The sequence below is a fragment of the Cardiocondyla obscurior genome, linkage group LG24, assembly GCF_019399895.1.
Source record: "Cardiocondyla obscurior isolate alpha-2009 linkage group LG24, Cobs3.1, whole genome shotgun sequence".
Lineage (NCBI taxonomy): Eukaryota > Metazoa > Arthropoda > Insecta > Hymenoptera > Formicidae > Cardiocondyla > Cardiocondyla obscurior.
In genome coordinates this window covers 2,397,469-2,412,735 of record NC_091887.1, presented here as the reverse complement: position 1 = coordinate 2,412,735, position 15,267 = coordinate 2,397,469, and the positions used below count along the sequence as shown (strand labels likewise).

Below are 15,267 nucleotides of genomic sequence, written 5' to 3'. Positions count from 1 at the left end.
CGGAACGCGAGCGTAAGGTTATATACGTTCGGAGCGTCCCCTTTCCGATCCTCGCCGCTTCGCGCTCTTTCGGTTCGCTCCCCCTTTGTCCCCGCCCCCTCGCCTCACCCCCGCGAGCCCCGAGCGTATAAGTTTCTCCACGTGATCGCGATATACCCGTCATTCTTGACCCAAGTTCTCTAATACGGCGGCATCGCAATTATCTCTCGCAGATAACGCATCCAAGGCCCCTTGTTACTCTTCTTTTTTTATTTTTTTTTTTTATTTTTTGCTTCTTTTTTCTATTTTATTTTTTTTTTTTTACTGTTCATTTACTCCTTCCGCTCGTATCGCATTTACTGTTATCTGCGCACATTTTCCACCTTGTTTTTCTAAGCAATTCGAGAAACGTCGCGTTGAAAAAGAAATAACTCTTTCGTTAGAGGAATTAATTTATTTACCCGGCGTAAGTTAATTAATGGAACGTTTTCGACCCCGTCTAGACTAACTTTAGATCGCGAAGAATAAAGGATCACTTTCACCTCGGGGCGTAGTATTACTTTTGTCCGTGACGCCCGTAGAAGATTAAAAAAAAAAAAGAAAAAGAAGCAGAATCTCAATTGATTAGATTTGCATAATAGCATAATTAGATTTGCGATTGTGACAGATTGTAAATGGACAGGCCAAGGTATATTAATTGACTTGTTTATGTATTCGTTTGGTATGCATTACAGCCACCTGCATGTAAATTCGCAAGGCGTACGTGTCGCAAATGTGTATCGTGCGTGCCCGGCCGTCAGCTGCGAGGAAGCGAAGGGAGAGATAAGTGTTCCTGTAGGGCGCTTTTTAACACGAAAAACCTCAAGGGCGGTCAAGGCTGCGGCTCGAATGCGATTGGCCGACGAATGTCGCGCCTCCGAAAATTCTCAGCTGTTCCGCGCGCGATGAACTTCAATGTTGCCCCGGTGACGTCACGAGAGCAACGGTAACGCGGCCGGTTCCATGAAACCGCGGCGGCCGGGGCGGGGTGACGTAAAACGACCGATGATTCAGCTACCGAGAAAGAGGAGAGCTGGTAGCGTAAGTAGAAAAAAAAAAACTTACCCACGCATTGGAAAATATCAATCGCTAATGTGCGATATTACTTTCTAGGTGATTTGAAAAGAATTATATTTCTATATCACGGAGAGGTACCCAAGCTGCGGCAGGATGTTTAAAAAAAGATAAAAAGAAAAACGAAGAGGACCTATTCAATCTCGAGCCCCGCTTTAATTATCTTCGAATACGTGAGAGTTACGTCGGACGTGTAGGCTTCGTCGCGCATTTCGCTACGCTGAAAATACGACGTTGTAACGCGTTTCGAGCTCGGCGAAATCTGAGATGATAAATTTCTCATACATCGCACGTGTCAGCAGTGCCGGATCTGAGAGTAAATGGAATCGAGGCTCGAAGAAAGGAGCGGGATAAATTAGCGAGAAAGACGCGCGCGTACATACTGCAATTCCCGATCGCTTTGTCGGTTTCAATCAAGCTTTTTCTTTAATCTGTGTGAAAAGAAAAAGTGCACCGGGTAGGATCTTGCGTCCAGCTACAGTCTGCGCCTCGAGCGGCTATTTCGAACGGCCTTGAACGTGATTAGGCGACTTTAATTAGCGCTTCCGTCGTGGAAGATTTTAACAAACCAAATTTTCTTCGCTAGGAAACTCGCCAAAAGCTATAAATCGTTGTGCGCAAAACCGCTCGGTGTTTTATTGCGTTGCGCAAGTTTTCACGCGAATAACTTTGCCTCCGTGCCGAGATGTCTGCGATCGAACGTCATACATACATACGTACATATACAGTCGCAAATCACGTTCACTGCCAATATTTTCTCGACATCTAGATAACGAAACTAATTTATCCTGCAAATAAATTCGATACATATCTCTTTGAGCACATTACGTTCGCGATCTCAAACTTTATCATTGTATTTTCTTTTTTTTTTATTCAAGTTATTCGTTATCTGGCTGTCTTTGTTATTAGTAATAAAAATGCTGGCGCGCGATAAATTTGTTATCGGAAGGCTGAAATGACGCGTGATCTTGAAATCGCAATCGGCACATAAATACGGGAAGCGGCGCGTCATTTATTATCAGCTTCGATTATTTTGCAATTTTTCGGTAATGTCGACATGTCAACGATTCCTCGTACGGTTTGCTTTGTTTCCCCTCCGACGTTCCGCCCCCTCGTTCCCTCGCCTTTCTCGCGATCTCGTTAGGATCGATGACAGATTTCAACGACGTCGCGAGCAACGGCAGCTCTCGGGGCCTAGACGTTCGCAAAGACAAAGAAACGCAGGCTGTGTCAGCGTTAAATGCGACTATCGTTCACGTGATTATTATATGACCCGATTAGAAACTACGACGCAGTTATGCCATTCGCTATATGCGAGAATTGGATACAGCCAAGCAATCGTTTTGCGTTCACCGTATACTGCGCAGAATACACTTTCCGTTGCATATGCACAACACGCCTCTCGTGCAATTCGCGTCCTATTAATGTTTTGAAGTTGTAACGTTCTTTCGCAATTGCGCAAAAGCGTCTCGGAATTTTGGCGTATCCGGGCATGGCTTTAGCTATCGGTCTGTTAACTAATCGTTATACATGTACGTGCACCGCGTCATCGATAGGTTTAACATATTTTGACTTCGCAAGCGCTGAACGCGTCGTTATTATTGCGCCACATTGTGCACTTTGCTGCCTTATATAATATGTACACACAAACGTTGAACTAAAGATATCGGTCTAGCTGTAAAGAAGGTCGAACGACGAGATAAATTGGACTCATTGTACATGCGCCGTGCGCGAACAATATTATGCATAATATTATAAATATATTTTTTTTATTACACCGCAATGAATTAGAAAAATCTATATAAAAATGTATCGTCTCTACGTTTATCTACGATATATTTTATATCGCCGTCAGAGTTTCAAAGATATCTTGTCTCGCTTTCGACGTCGCTAATTTAAAGCGACTTGAGTGAGTTAACGGGAAAAGTCTCGAGTCCGCAAACGGAACGAAATTCCGAGGCGAAAGAAGAAGCAACATTTTGAAGATTCCCCGCGGTTATTTAGGACCGTCACGTGAACCCGGCAAGGCGAATCGGAGCTGCTTAATTAGCGCCGACCGTCGCGGCTGCGCAGGATTGCAGAAAGCAGGATGCTCTCCCTTCCTCGCTCGAGACGTGCGTGACTTCGCGCCTGTCGCGAATGGCTTACGTTTCGTCGGACTTTGGCCCTGCTTTCGCACTGAAATCTATCTATTTTACGTTACTAAATACAAGATAACTTGAGCGGTAAATTCCGTTCCTTTGCCGTGTCCTTAGGACATAAACATGAATCTCGATTAATTAATCATTCATTACATAGTGGTATGTTTTAGGCAGTAATTAGTGTGACGAGTGTCGGCTCATGATTTAGAACATCTGCTCGAATTGGTGAGGATTCGGATCGACGATGCCGGGAGAAAAGAAATGCCGATAATTTGTCGCCGCCTCCTTCGGCATCGATACTTTTGAAGGAGCATTGCCTGGCTTTGCAAAAATTCCATACTGAACGCACATGTGTTTTTGCTTAATTGCGCGTTGAATAGTAAACGCAGCGCTCAACAATTAAGCTTTACTTGCTCTCTTAATATCGCCAATAAATATATTCAAGCAGAAACATTGGGATCGAATTGGAAAGAATTTTGATATTCTGAAAAATTAAAAATACTCTTGTGCATGTATGTTCAATCTTGAAACACATGTGCCCTTGATGTTGATAGAGATATGAAGACAATTCTGTACAAATTTGTTGCACAAGATCAGTTTTACTGGCCTATTGATATAATGGAAAGATGATGATACTTTTAGTCTAGCAGAAAAATGGTATTTAATTATTTTTATTATATATATACATATAAATTGTAGCTGTATGGCTTCAAAAATAATTCTATATGAACAGTTAGAACATAGTTAACTTTTGTATTTTTTTTTTCAATTTAGATTAATGAAGCAAATATTCTATCGACATCTCTGTCATTAAATATGAATCAGTATACAGAAACAGAGAGTGAGCCAACTGATAACTTGTATCTGGCACTGATACAATGCTTCGGCATTATAATATGCGGGTAAAGATATATTTACTGTTTTTATTATAAATTGCTTGAAAATTGTTAAGAGTTTTAATCTCTGTGCAGCGCTATTTTTAGATTTTTTTTAATTACAAGTTTTAATAGATAAAGACTTAATATTTTATGGTACACTGATAACCTTATAAATTTATATTTTACAGATATGTAGCAGGAAGGTTTGGTATGATAACGAAAACAGAAGCGAACGGCCTCAATACTTTTGTCGGCACTTTTGCTTTGCCGTCATTAATTTTTATGTCTCTGGCAAAACTTGACTTCTCCCTGGTTAATTGGAAATTTCTTCTTGTTGTATTGTTTGCCAAGGGCTGCGTTTTTTTTGCCGTACTAGTGGTTTCATTAATAATTAAGAAACCATCAAATCCTGGACGTTCTGCGCTCTTTGCAATATTCACCACTCAAAGCAATGATTTCGCTATTGGATATCCGATGAGTAAGAATAAAAAGTATTATTTGTATTTGATATTAATGTTCCAAGATATTTAACTTGAATATTAACGTTTTAGTTTGCGCTCTTTATGGAAAAACACATCCAGAGTATACTGCTTATCTGTATTTGATGGCTCCCATATCACTGGCAATTTTAAACCCAATTGGTTTTATATTGCTGGAAATAGGCAAACGACGTACGGAGGAGCACACAAGCTATCGAAACATGGTTTATTCCATTGTGAAGGGCATCATGTTTAATCCTGTGCTCTTCATGACTGTCTTGGGCATTGTAGGAAATTTTATTTTTAGTCACAGTGTACCTAATTTGCTTGCCGCGATTCTCGAAGTGCTTGGCAACGCTTTCTCCGCTAGTGCGTTATTCCTTCTCGGTTTAATGATGGTAGGAAAGATACATAAATTAAAAGGCCCAGCGCTTGTCATACCGGGTATACTGATCTCGGTGAAGTTGCTAGTCTTGCCTCTAGTCATAAGAGAGTCCATCATTCTCTGGAATGCCGGAGACAATGAAACAGAAACGAGAGATTTGAGCACATATGGTTTTTTGTACGGTACCATACCGACGGCACCGGCTCTATTTATTTTTACTTTACGATACAATCTCGAGATTGATTTAATTGCATCGGCTATGGTGGCTTGTACATTCCTCTCTGCCCCACTGATGTTTGTATCGGCTAAAGTAATCGATGCAGTTTCCAGTGGAATGACACCAACTAGTTATGCGCGGCAACTTAATATTTTTTCCTTCGATATAAGCGTCGCATCAGCGACAGCTTGTGTATGGTTGTTGGTGTGTTTCCTTGGGTTCGGACGAAAAAGGTACAACCATGTGACTCATCGATGCACTCTGTGTCTCGTGATAGCACAGGTATACATATAATTTATGTGTTTCTATATATTATTTGTTATAAATCGTATTATGTAACATTTATTTTACACAAAATCTTTTTTATTTTTAGCTCGCAATAGCAATAGGTGTGATAATGTGGTCAAAACTGCACTCAAATAACGATCAAACGATATTATGGTAATTATAAAGCTTTAAATAATTATTCGATGCGGTTTTTATCAAATATTATTTTATTATTAATTATTTTTACTAATTACAGGTATATTCAATTTATTTTAATAACTACTGGCGTATATGCTAGTAGGATATGGACAGCTGCGATTGCAGCAACGTTACTATTTCTAAGTTCGCGTTCATTATCTTTTGTTGAAAAATTGCAAAAGTGGTTTTATCTTCTTGGATGGGGGTACGAATATATTAGCTTAACTTAAATTTAATATGTTACTACATTTAATGCCTATATAATAATATATATTAATAAATATATATTAATTTGCAGAATGCCACTTCTGATTGTGACGTTAACATGCTTTGCAGTGAGGCTGAATCCATCTGATCTTGATTTTAAAAATCCAAATTTTCAATTAGGCAGGATTCAAGCTGCTGTATCTTCGTTCGTGCTAATATTCTGCCTTATAGGTATGTTGTGAGAGATTTAAATTAATTTTTTTTAATCGCTATTATTTCGTTATGCCATTGTAAAGATCTACATATTTCGTAATTTGTAAAATTAACTTTATAATTATTTTTTTTTGTACTCAGTGACATTAGGGTGCTTAATTTTGCAACAGAGATATGAAAGAAGGCACAATGCAATGTCGTATGACCATTTGAGGAACAATGCAGAAAATTCCACACTCGAAAGTAATGAAAGAGCTGTAGTAGATGTGGAAGATTTAGTTTCTCCGTTAATTAATTCAACGCCTATGTAAGTTAATTCGAAATGAAAGTACGCAAATATGAAAGAATTAATATTAATAATGTCGATACTTTTAGCATAAACTGTGCATTTCAAAATGGTTGTCCGAATCAGGGGTGCGGAGCTAATGAAGGCGAAAATAACTGTGAGACGGAAAATGAAAGAAATGTCAGTAACGACCCTCAGATTTTGCGACATCTCGTCTTTCTTATTTTACTGTTATGCTCCATGTTTATTGTACGTAAATTATTTTCTCTTTATTTCAATATGTATTGTACATATATTAAAATAACAAAGTTAATTTTTTTTAGGGTTTATCAATATCCGTGGGAACGTTGATAATGGAACAGCTAACTGGAATTTATGCCGAGCTTGCCTTTTTGGATGTAACTTTGAATTTCGGGCAATCATTAGTAGCGTTCGCTATTTTTGGACTGGATCCCAGTTTGGGCAAACTAGGATGCTGGGTGCGACAAATGTGCAGAAAATGGCAATCTGGTATTTAATCGTACTTTATCATATATGTATACGTATAAAATTAATTTTATACATTATATTCGACAATATTTTGTAATTTTGACAGGGAAAGAATTGCAACTTCCTTGCGAGGAAGCTCTCACCCAAGAAGTAAGAGAGATCCGAGAACAATTCAATCGATGCCATTTAGACGCATGTCGAACACGCATATCTATGTGCCGTAGACGATTATTGAGGGTATACCGAGGCGTCTTTTCAGGCAAAGACTTAGTCAACTGGTTACTGGAAGTTGGCATTGTCGATAACAGAGAGGATGCTGTACGATATGGTCGCTGTTTATTGGAGAGCAGAGTTTTGCAGCATATTGATGGTACACACCATTTCTGTGACGAAAATCTTTTGTATACTTTTAACGCATAATTCCTGAATTTTTTGAAAACATTTTTTTGGTAAGGTTATTTTATTTATATTACATTTTAAATAGTAGATATTTAAGGATACAAACCAAAAATAATTTAGTTAGTGATAATTTACGATACGTAATAGTAAATTGCGTTTTTTATCTATTTAGTAAATTCCTCTCTCTCTCTTTTTTTTTTCTTTTGAACAAAAATGGCATCTTTTTGAATATTTATATTAATTAAATGTGATATAGTTTATTTGCTGTATAGTAAAACATATTACTATTATTTTTTGGCGAACAACAACAGTATTAGATGCAATTTAATTGTATATTACTGTACATGCATGAAATGAGTTAAGGCTGTGCTTAGTATGTGAAAAACTGCGCGCACATACCGTATATAGGAACAAAGTATTTTTTTTAATATTGAAAGAAGCTATTTTTGTAAAACTCTTAATTATTTATTGCAATAGATTTAATAAAATAAAAATGGTTTAATAAAAATAACAAAAAAGATAAAAAAAATACATAATAAAGAAATCAAGGATAATATGGAAAATATTTAAATCGTCTTGATAATGATAATTATGCTTTTTTAAAGAATGCAAAATAATGAAATATCTCTTTAAACTTACTAAATTTTATATGAATTTACGTTTGTCTGATTTTATTTTTATATTTTATCGTTGATTAAATTTAATGAAGCTATGAAATAAATTTATTGTAAATACTGTGTAAAAGACGATGTGCGTAAGTAATAAATACACGACAATTATATTATAAGTACAATAAAACTATTACCTTCTCCTCGAGAAAATATTGTATACATAAAATTGCAAGTTTAAAAAAATAAAAAACTCTTAAAGCCCGGTTTCACGAACGCGAGTTGAATTAATCGGTCGGTTAACTTAAAAAAAATTAATAAATTACTTCGTAATATTTAGTATAATTAATTTAGCGTTTTTATTGATACAAAACTAACGATATTTTGATAATTGATATAAAGCACTACAAAAAGATTTTCTAAAAATAGCATATACAATGCGCAACGCATAATTAATCACAGCTAATATAAGGCTATTATTTTCTATGTCTGTGATGCTGAAGCATTTCCAACATATGACTCAAATAAATCTAAGTCAGGTAACGCAAACTATACAGTAGCAGTATATTAATATCGTTTTTTTACAGGAAAAAAAAAAAAAAATTCTAATACAAATTGTAATTCATACAACAGGACAAATATTAGCGACTAACGTACGACATAAATATAAATCAAGTATAAACCGTGTGTAGATTTAACATTAAGCTTTCTGGCGAACACATTGTGGTAAGTGAACAAAATCTCTAATGATTTTTTTTTTTTTTTTTTTTAATATACGCCAAGCGACATACGTACGTGCGTATATGTGAACATTTTATATATAAAAATATTATTCGCGTATATCAGTATTATCATTCTAAGATCAAGAATACACGCTTTTATTATCTCTTGCGTATAAAAGTATTATCAATTCAAACTATGAAAAATGCATGTCTTTTTTTTTAATCGTAAAAAATAGACTCTTAGTAGAATTTATAAAGCTTTACAAAATAGAATATTAAATTGAAATAAGTCTTTAAATAGCTCTAAAAATAGAGTCTACGTATAACAGACTACGAACTTTCAAAACTACTGAATGATATTAACCAAGAAAAAGCCGCATTTAACGATCAATAGTTTACATTGTTTAGATAAATACATATATTCTTTCTATATTCATCACTGAATTCATCACTGAATGTAATTATATCATACGTTAACAAGTGCAGAGTAATCTTTAGTGGAATTATTAATTCACATTAATTAACGCGTAATTTCAAAATGCAATGTTATAATGTCGCATTATTGTCCACTTAATAATTTTTATCGTTTAAACTTTTAATTTACAAGGCACTATTCAGGTCCCGATATTAATCAAACGTTAGAATTACATAGCTTTCGCAGCCCTTTAGTTTCTTATTTCCTTTTTTTCCCCCTATTTTTTTTTTTCAGAACACATTTCGAAAAGTACGAAATGCGAATAACAAAATTTCTTATAATTAAAATGCTTACATTACAATTCCATGGATATATTAAGATCGATGGATAAACGATCGATTCTTTGCTAAAAAGCAAGTGTAAAGTATATATCTGTTGTATATATGTGTACAAAAATTTAATTGCCATTGTATTAATTTCTAATGTGCCATTTTTAGGCCAATTTCGAGCCGAGAAAAGCTCCTAAAAGAAATATCAATGCGAGATACTTTGTTTAAGTCGTAATTAAAGTATCGATTGACCAAAAGAGCAAGGGGAAATATTAATCGACAGAACCAGTCTATCTTTAATGGTTTTGTAGACACTTGTGTGATAATGTAACATCGTGAATAAAAAAAAAAGGTACTACCTTATGAGTGCACGACGATTATAATTATCTCAGTGACGAGAGGTAAGGTTGACAAGTCATGCGCTGTACGGGCTGATAAAGTCTTCTTTGTACTGGACTAGCGGTGATATTACCGTTCTGTCCGAAGTTATAAGAATTAGGATCCCTAGATAAATCCGCGGTATTCGTTTCCGCCGGACGATTTTCTTGAAGCGACGAGTCTCCGTTTCCTACTTGAGACTGGGCGGCGGCCTCGTTTCTCTTGCGGAATTTCGTTGAGTATTTGTAAAAATCCGACATCTCGAAAGGCTTCGTCACTTCCCTGTAAGGTTGATACTTTCCCGGCTGCACGACGGTGCAATTTTGCGGCGAACCCAACGGTTGCACCGCGTTGTCGCAAACGTCTATGGACGGTTTCGATTCGGCTGGTATCTCCAGTACCTTCGGCCTCGTTATGGATGAATCGTAGCGAGGGTGAGACTGTGCGTGCTGCCGGTCCTCCGGTTTGTCTCTTTTGTGCCGATTCACCGGGCTCATCGGCAGCGGTGGCCCGCTAATCTGATTATCCCTCGCGTTCTCGTTAGCGGCTGGCTTGATCAGACCAGGCGGCGAACTCGATTGATAACGCTGCACGTTCTTTCGCGCGACGATCAAATTGTGCTCCAAGCCCGCATTCGCTCCCACGTCCAACGACGTTTCGTACCACTCTTTCTGACGGCTCTTACGATTATTGTTGACGTACTCCGTCGCATCCTTGCTGTCGTGCGAATCGTGCGAGTGATTCGACTGCCAAGTCTCTACGCTTCCCAATGATTGTGTGCGCAATAACATTTTATTATTATTCGTCGATGTTTGGTGCTCAGATAACGGTAGCAGATGAACGGAGTGATGCTGATGAGGCGACGTAGTAACGTTGCTGCTCGACGAGCTTTTACTGTTCGCGACCGCGACCGTGCGATAACGCGATTGCGTATCTAAATTCGCACTGTGCTGGGCGTTTCGGCGTCTGCGATCCAGACTGCCGAATCTGTCAGCCTCGTCTATGCTCACCCAGTGAATGTCGTCGTTGTGGCGCACCCAGTAGCCGGGTGATAATTGCGTTTCAATCGACGTACTCCCGCCGCTGTGCCGCGAGATGTTCTTCATGCAAGACGATAACGACGAGTCACGATCTCGCCTCGGTAAAATCTGATGAGATTGCGCATTGTTTTTATAATAGGCCTGATAGTCAATGGGCAAGTAGTGAGACGAGCGAATATCTCTGTCGTAGGTTCCTTGGCCGCTTCTTCGTATGATATCCGCGTTATCCAAGTGCTTGTAGGACTCGAAGGAACCTGCGTATTGCCTGTGCAGCTGATCTTGCAGCTGTTGTTGCTTCTGCAGATGCTGGAATTGACGATAGCGGATTTGGCGCTCGTCCTCGGTGTAAGTGTTCGGCACGTAAGGTCGATGCGTTCTTTCGGCCGATGTATCCTGATAATAACGAGATCCGCCACTTCCATGGGAATACGTGCGAGCACGGTACGATTGCTCGGGTAATATGTAAATGTTATGATTGTCGTTATGATCGTGCTCCACGACTTTAATATTTAATTGTTCGACGGGGCTCACGCCAGGATAAGTGCCGCTGCGGTGATGATTGCAAATGCTCGGTACAGTCAATGGTTCCTCGTATGCACGCCCCGTATAAGTATTAGATTTGTCTTCGGCTACCAAGGGACTCAAATTAATACCGGGCTCATGAAGTATACTCCTTCCAACAGACTTTGGAGTTGCTATCTCGTTTCCTGTTAGATAAATTAAAATTATTTTATACAGTTATTAATTTTTCTCTTACAAATATGTATACAATACCTGTGCTATCCAGCGGTGGCCGTGGCTTCTTCGTTCTGTGTTTTACATTAACATGCGAATGTGGTTGGATATTATAATTTCCCGCGTGCACCGGCAATTGCACTGGTCGCTGTGCCTTACCGCGAGTTTGCCTAATGAAATTTAGCTCAGTCTCCAACTCTTGCAATCTCCGTTGACTCTGCTGATAAGCAAGCCTGTGTTTACGACGCGTAGCCTTACTTTCCGTAGGGTCGTTAATAACACTCAGTGCATTTTCCACGATTCCAAGCTGTACTTGTCTCTCCAACTCCAATTCAGATTCCTCCTGCACAAACAGCAACTCACATTTAATATAATTGAATCAACTGTGACCATTACATTACTTAAAACAGCAAATATTATGATCTTACAGCATCGGTTGTCTTCAACTTATTAATCAATTTTTGCGAATATGTAAAGGAAGTGTCAACTTTTCTACGAAAAGTTGGCGGACTTTCGCCAGGCTCCAATGGTATTTCTGGTGGTAAAACACCCGTTAGTTCTGCTTCTTCTATGCATAAGTTTTTTAACTCGTTATTTTTCTGGGCAAGCTTCTCTTGCAAAGCTTCTCTGCGTTGACGTAGCCATTGCAGTCTCGCAGATAACGGATCATCTGCCAAGGCTCCCGGCGCATTTTCGTTTCCTGCCATCACTAAAATACCAAAAAAAAAAAAAAAAAAAAAAAAAAAAAAAAAAATTAAAATAAAATAATATTAAAATTAGAAAAATTACTTAAAATCACTCGAGATTGTATCAAGTTTGTATCAGTTGATTTTACTCACCCATATTATTAGACGAAATGTAATAATCGGGTCAGCTGTAATCTTTACATTTGTAAGGCATATATCTTGCCCGTAACATATTCTAAACTATGCCATTAAAGTATGAATGCTGGCTATTTTACGAGAATATTAAAGCCAGTTGAACAGAACGCCGAAGTTGATTGTGCGTTTTACTATCGGCTTCTTTCTCGTGATGGAGCTTGGATGTTGGCCGCTGCAAAGAAAATAGCACAATATTTTCATGAGTTAAAGCTCTCGGGCGACAGCGTCGTTTAACGTGACGCGCGAGGGCCAAGGCTTAACGATAGGAGAAACACCGACTGCCCGAGTCCTCGGCTGAGTCACACGCATACACTTTTTGTCAGGCGCGTGCTCTTATCTGTTTTACTTGCCTGGACCCACGCTATATAGTAGTCACATACCTTCGCACACTTTCCCACCAGGCTCTACACTACGACGAGAATTACGAGAACGAGCCCGACGTCCCACTCCTTTTTCAGTGAGACGGATTGTTGATTGTTGATGCAGCGAGAAGCTTTGGGAGTGGACATGCTTGCGTTTTAAATGGAACTAGGATGCTGGAGCTCTCTGGGGTCTCAAAGGATGGATCTGCGGTTAAGTATAGGTTCGAAAACTCCCTGCTTGTATTCGCTTCCACCCAAAGACATTTATAATATACTATAGACATCTATAGTATATTATAAAGTATATTATAGATGTCTGCCTCCACCACGTTAGCAGGAGAGAGACAGAAAATGCGAGCTAACCATAAGTCACTGTAGGGGCGCCATTCTCGCCACCGGCGGAATGCCGCGGAATCGAGGTAGGGACCACAGAGCCCAACTCGGAATTGCGGCTTCCACGCGTACGCATGTAGAGGCTCGTCCGTGTGTGTGTAATACAATTTGCAACTCGAGTTTAATCGTACGAATTATCGCATCTTGTACGGTATAAGAATGTCGTTTATGAAGACGTTACCTCTGCTGGACGGAGCGAAAGTCATTGTTATAGACGAAGGTTTATTTCTCTATTTATTATAATACCTAACCTATATTTTGTTTAATTAAAAAAAAAAAATATATGTGTTGTCTGTATTCGATAGATTCAAACGTAACATATGCAACAGCGTTGATAGCTGGATGGATGCACACGTGGAAAGAGAAGAATCCTAACTATAGCATCGATTTGCTGTCATTTGTTGCTCCGAAAACTTGGTACGACAGCGAACCAGAACCACTCGCGTCTGCGAACGTTACCTTGCACGATTACTTCAACGTACACCCGAGTGAGAACGCCGAAGAAAAAGACTTGGAAAACTTCGATCGTATACTCAAAACTGTCAAGTTTAAATCCCAAAATACGGTGATACTTAACTGCTTGAGCTCTTTGGTTCTGTATGTAGGTTTAGGAAGAGCTGTACGGTTTGTGGAAAAATTAAGCAAACAAGTCTCGCAATTGATATGCGTCTATCGGAGGGACTACGGATTTACTAAAGTTCCCGCAATCGAGACTTTCGGCACTACATACGTTAAGCTGGAAGAGTTTACAGGCCTTAATCCCACGAACGATTTAATTTACAACGTAAAGCTCATTCACAGAAAGTTAGGGGGTTCCATAATATGCCAAACGGAAACAATAAAACAGGATATTGAATTCTATCGCATCGACGCTGAAAAAGTTGCTGCGCCAAGCGTTCGCAAGGCGGAACCGGAGCCAGTAAAAATCGAAACGTCATTTAGGACAGAAGTGAGCACTCAGGAGATGGAACAGAGAAACAAAACACCTTTACCTTACACTGCAAATGCAACAAATATGTCCAGGATATTTTATCAACCAGAAGATGTAGACGATATAGACGAAGAAGATCCCGATGACGACCTGTGTATATGAGCTTATAAATGTTGAATTATTTTTATATGTAAAAATCGCCATATTTTATATTAAATTTGTTAATGTAAGTACTTATTAAATATATATTTGCTATATTTTATTAGAGGATACATTTCTTTTCAAATTCTAATAGTAAATTCTTAGAGTAATAAAATTATTTTATATAAAGAAATTTAATTTTAATTTGTTTTTACGTCTTCGACGAAAATTGTGGATAAGAAAAAGCGATATGTCGTTTGGAACAATTTATATTAATAAAAATTCGAACAAATGAAAAACTAAGAAAATATATATAGAAATGACAGAAGTACTTAATGTTATTGAAAAAAAAAGAGAAAGAGATGTGTAACAAAGCTATTAATGTCGTAAAAATACGTGATTTTATTTTTTTCTTTTAAAGGAAATGGACGAAATGGGAAATAATCCATCCTCGGTAAAATACGAAACGAACGAAAAGAAAAAAGTAACTATCGTCGTGGACGAAGACGATCCTTGTCTTAAAAAGGAAGATAAAATTAATAAAGAAGACAAATTTCAATCGCAAGGATTTAAGTTTTCTCCTGGTGATGATCCAAGGTAGATATGATCGTGGTACTCGTAATTCCAGAATTTCTTTTTTATCAATTATCCGTTTGTAGATTTCAGCAGCAAAATCAGACGCAAAGATGCTTCGTAATGTATACAGATTTCTATCGCTGTCAGCACATCTTAGGCGAAGGCTCCGAAGCATGCACGTGGTTTAAAGACGTTTTCACATCGATATGCCCGAGAGCCTGGGTGGAACAGTGGGACGAACTTAGGCTGTCAGGCAGATTACCTTGGCACAAATACAAAACTCAGGGTGCTTTTCCAGGGAACAAATACGGCGAATAAAGCAAGAAAAAAAAATTGAGCTTTTAAAATAGAATTAGAACGTTTTGTAACATTGAATTAAATAATTCTTATGAACTCTCGATTGTGACTCTTAATGAATATTTAAAACTGTAGAAATTTGTACGATGACTATAATATCGTGTACAATACAAAGCATAAAATAAACAGGAGATATCAAATTAATTTA

At 38.0% G+C, this 15,267-nt stretch overlaps 3 protein-coding genes across 7 annotated transcripts; 2 read left to right on the top strand and 1 right to left on the bottom strand.

The window, feature by feature from the left end:
- The first annotated feature begins 2,884 nt into the window (after positions 1 to 2,884).
- On the top strand, positions 2,885 to 8,038 carry Anchor (integral membrane protein GPR155 homolog anchor). Of its 3 annotated transcripts, none has more exons than XM_070671946.1 (12): positions 2,885 to 3,317; positions 3,404 to 3,890; positions 4,008 to 4,135; positions 4,300 to 4,589; positions 4,663 to 5,474; positions 5,566 to 5,633; positions 5,716 to 5,862; positions 5,956 to 6,095; positions 6,219 to 6,384; positions 6,453 to 6,612; positions 6,687 to 6,873; positions 6,959 to 8,038. In XM_070671946.1, exons 2-12 carry the CDS (start codon positions 3,888 to 3,890, stop codon positions 7,270 to 7,272), a joined length of 2,415 nt encoding a protein of 804 aa, XP_070528047.1. In that variant the 5' UTR covers positions 2,885 to 3,317; positions 3,404 to 3,887; the 3' UTR covers positions 7,273 to 8,038. The 3 variants fall into 3 exon arrangements, with proteins under 3 accessions (XP_070528047.1, XP_070528048.1, XP_070528049.1); XM_070671947.1 differs by having other exon boundaries at positions 3,391 to 3,890; XM_070671948.1 differs by lacking the exon at positions 2,885 to 3,317 and having other exon boundaries at positions 3,327 to 3,890.
- On the bottom strand, positions 6,687 to 12,456 carry Sstn (stepping stone). The gene is made up of 4 exons (XM_070671949.1): positions 12,318 to 12,456; positions 11,907 to 12,187; positions 11,518 to 11,821; positions 6,687 to 11,450 (listed from the first exon to the last, which is right to left on the bottom strand). Exons 1-4 carry the CDS (start codon positions 12,319 to 12,321, stop codon positions 9,709 to 9,711), a joined length of 2,331 nt encoding a protein of 776 aa, XP_070528050.1. The 5' UTR covers positions 12,322 to 12,456; the 3' UTR covers positions 6,687 to 9,708.
- Positions 12,457 to 12,828: 372 nt separating this feature from the next.
- Positions 12,829 to 15,263, top strand: LOC139111589 (uncharacterized). 3 transcript variants are annotated; one of them, XM_070671985.1, is made up of 4 exons: positions 12,843 to 12,942; positions 13,100 to 13,334; positions 13,420 to 14,271; positions 14,608 to 14,745. In XM_070671985.1, the coding sequence occupies exons 2-3, from the start codon at positions 13,274 to 13,276 to the stop codon at positions 14,205 to 14,207; spliced, it is 849 nt and encodes a 282-aa protein (XP_070528086.1). In that variant the 5' UTR covers positions 12,843 to 12,942; positions 13,100 to 13,273; the 3' UTR covers positions 14,208 to 14,271; positions 14,608 to 14,745. The 3 variants fall into 3 exon arrangements, with proteins under 3 accessions (XP_070528087.1, XP_070528086.1, XP_070528088.1); XM_070671986.1 differs by lacking the exon at positions 13,100 to 13,334 and having other exon boundaries at positions 12,829 to 12,942; XM_070671987.1 differs by lacking the exons at positions 12,843 to 12,942; positions 13,100 to 13,334 and adding an exon at positions 14,846 to 15,263 and having other exon boundaries at positions 14,052 to 14,271; positions 14,608 to 14,783.
- The last annotated feature ends 4 nt before the right edge of the window (positions 15,264 to 15,267 follow it).

Bases quoted from the DNA above. Each gene is read 5' to 3' on its own strand.
- LOC139111589 (XM_070671986.1), top strand. From the start codon at position 12,882: ATGGAACTAGGATGCTGGAGCTCTCTGGGGTCTCAAAGGATGGATCTG. The intron at 12,943-13,419 runs GTTCGAAAACTC...TGTATTCGATAG, and splicing joins GGATCTGCGGTTAAGTATAG to ATTCAAACGTAACATATGCA.
- Anchor (XM_070671946.1), top strand. The intron at 5,634-5,715 runs GTAATTATAAAG...TACTAATTACAG, and splicing joins AACGATCAAACGATATTATG to GTATATTCAATTTATTTTAA. The intron at 5,863-5,955 runs GTACGAATATAT...ATTAATTTGCAG, and splicing joins TTTTATCTTCTTGGATGGGG to AATGCCACTTCTGATTGTGA.
- Sstn (XM_070671949.1), bottom strand. The intron at 11,822-11,906 runs GTAAGATCATAA...CTGTTTGTGCAG, and splicing joins AGTTGAAGACAACCGATGCT to GAGGAATCTGAATTGGAGTT. The intron at 11,451-11,517 runs GTATTGTATACA...TTTATCTAACAG, and splicing joins GCCACCGCTGGATAGCACAG to GAAACGAGATAGCAACTCCA.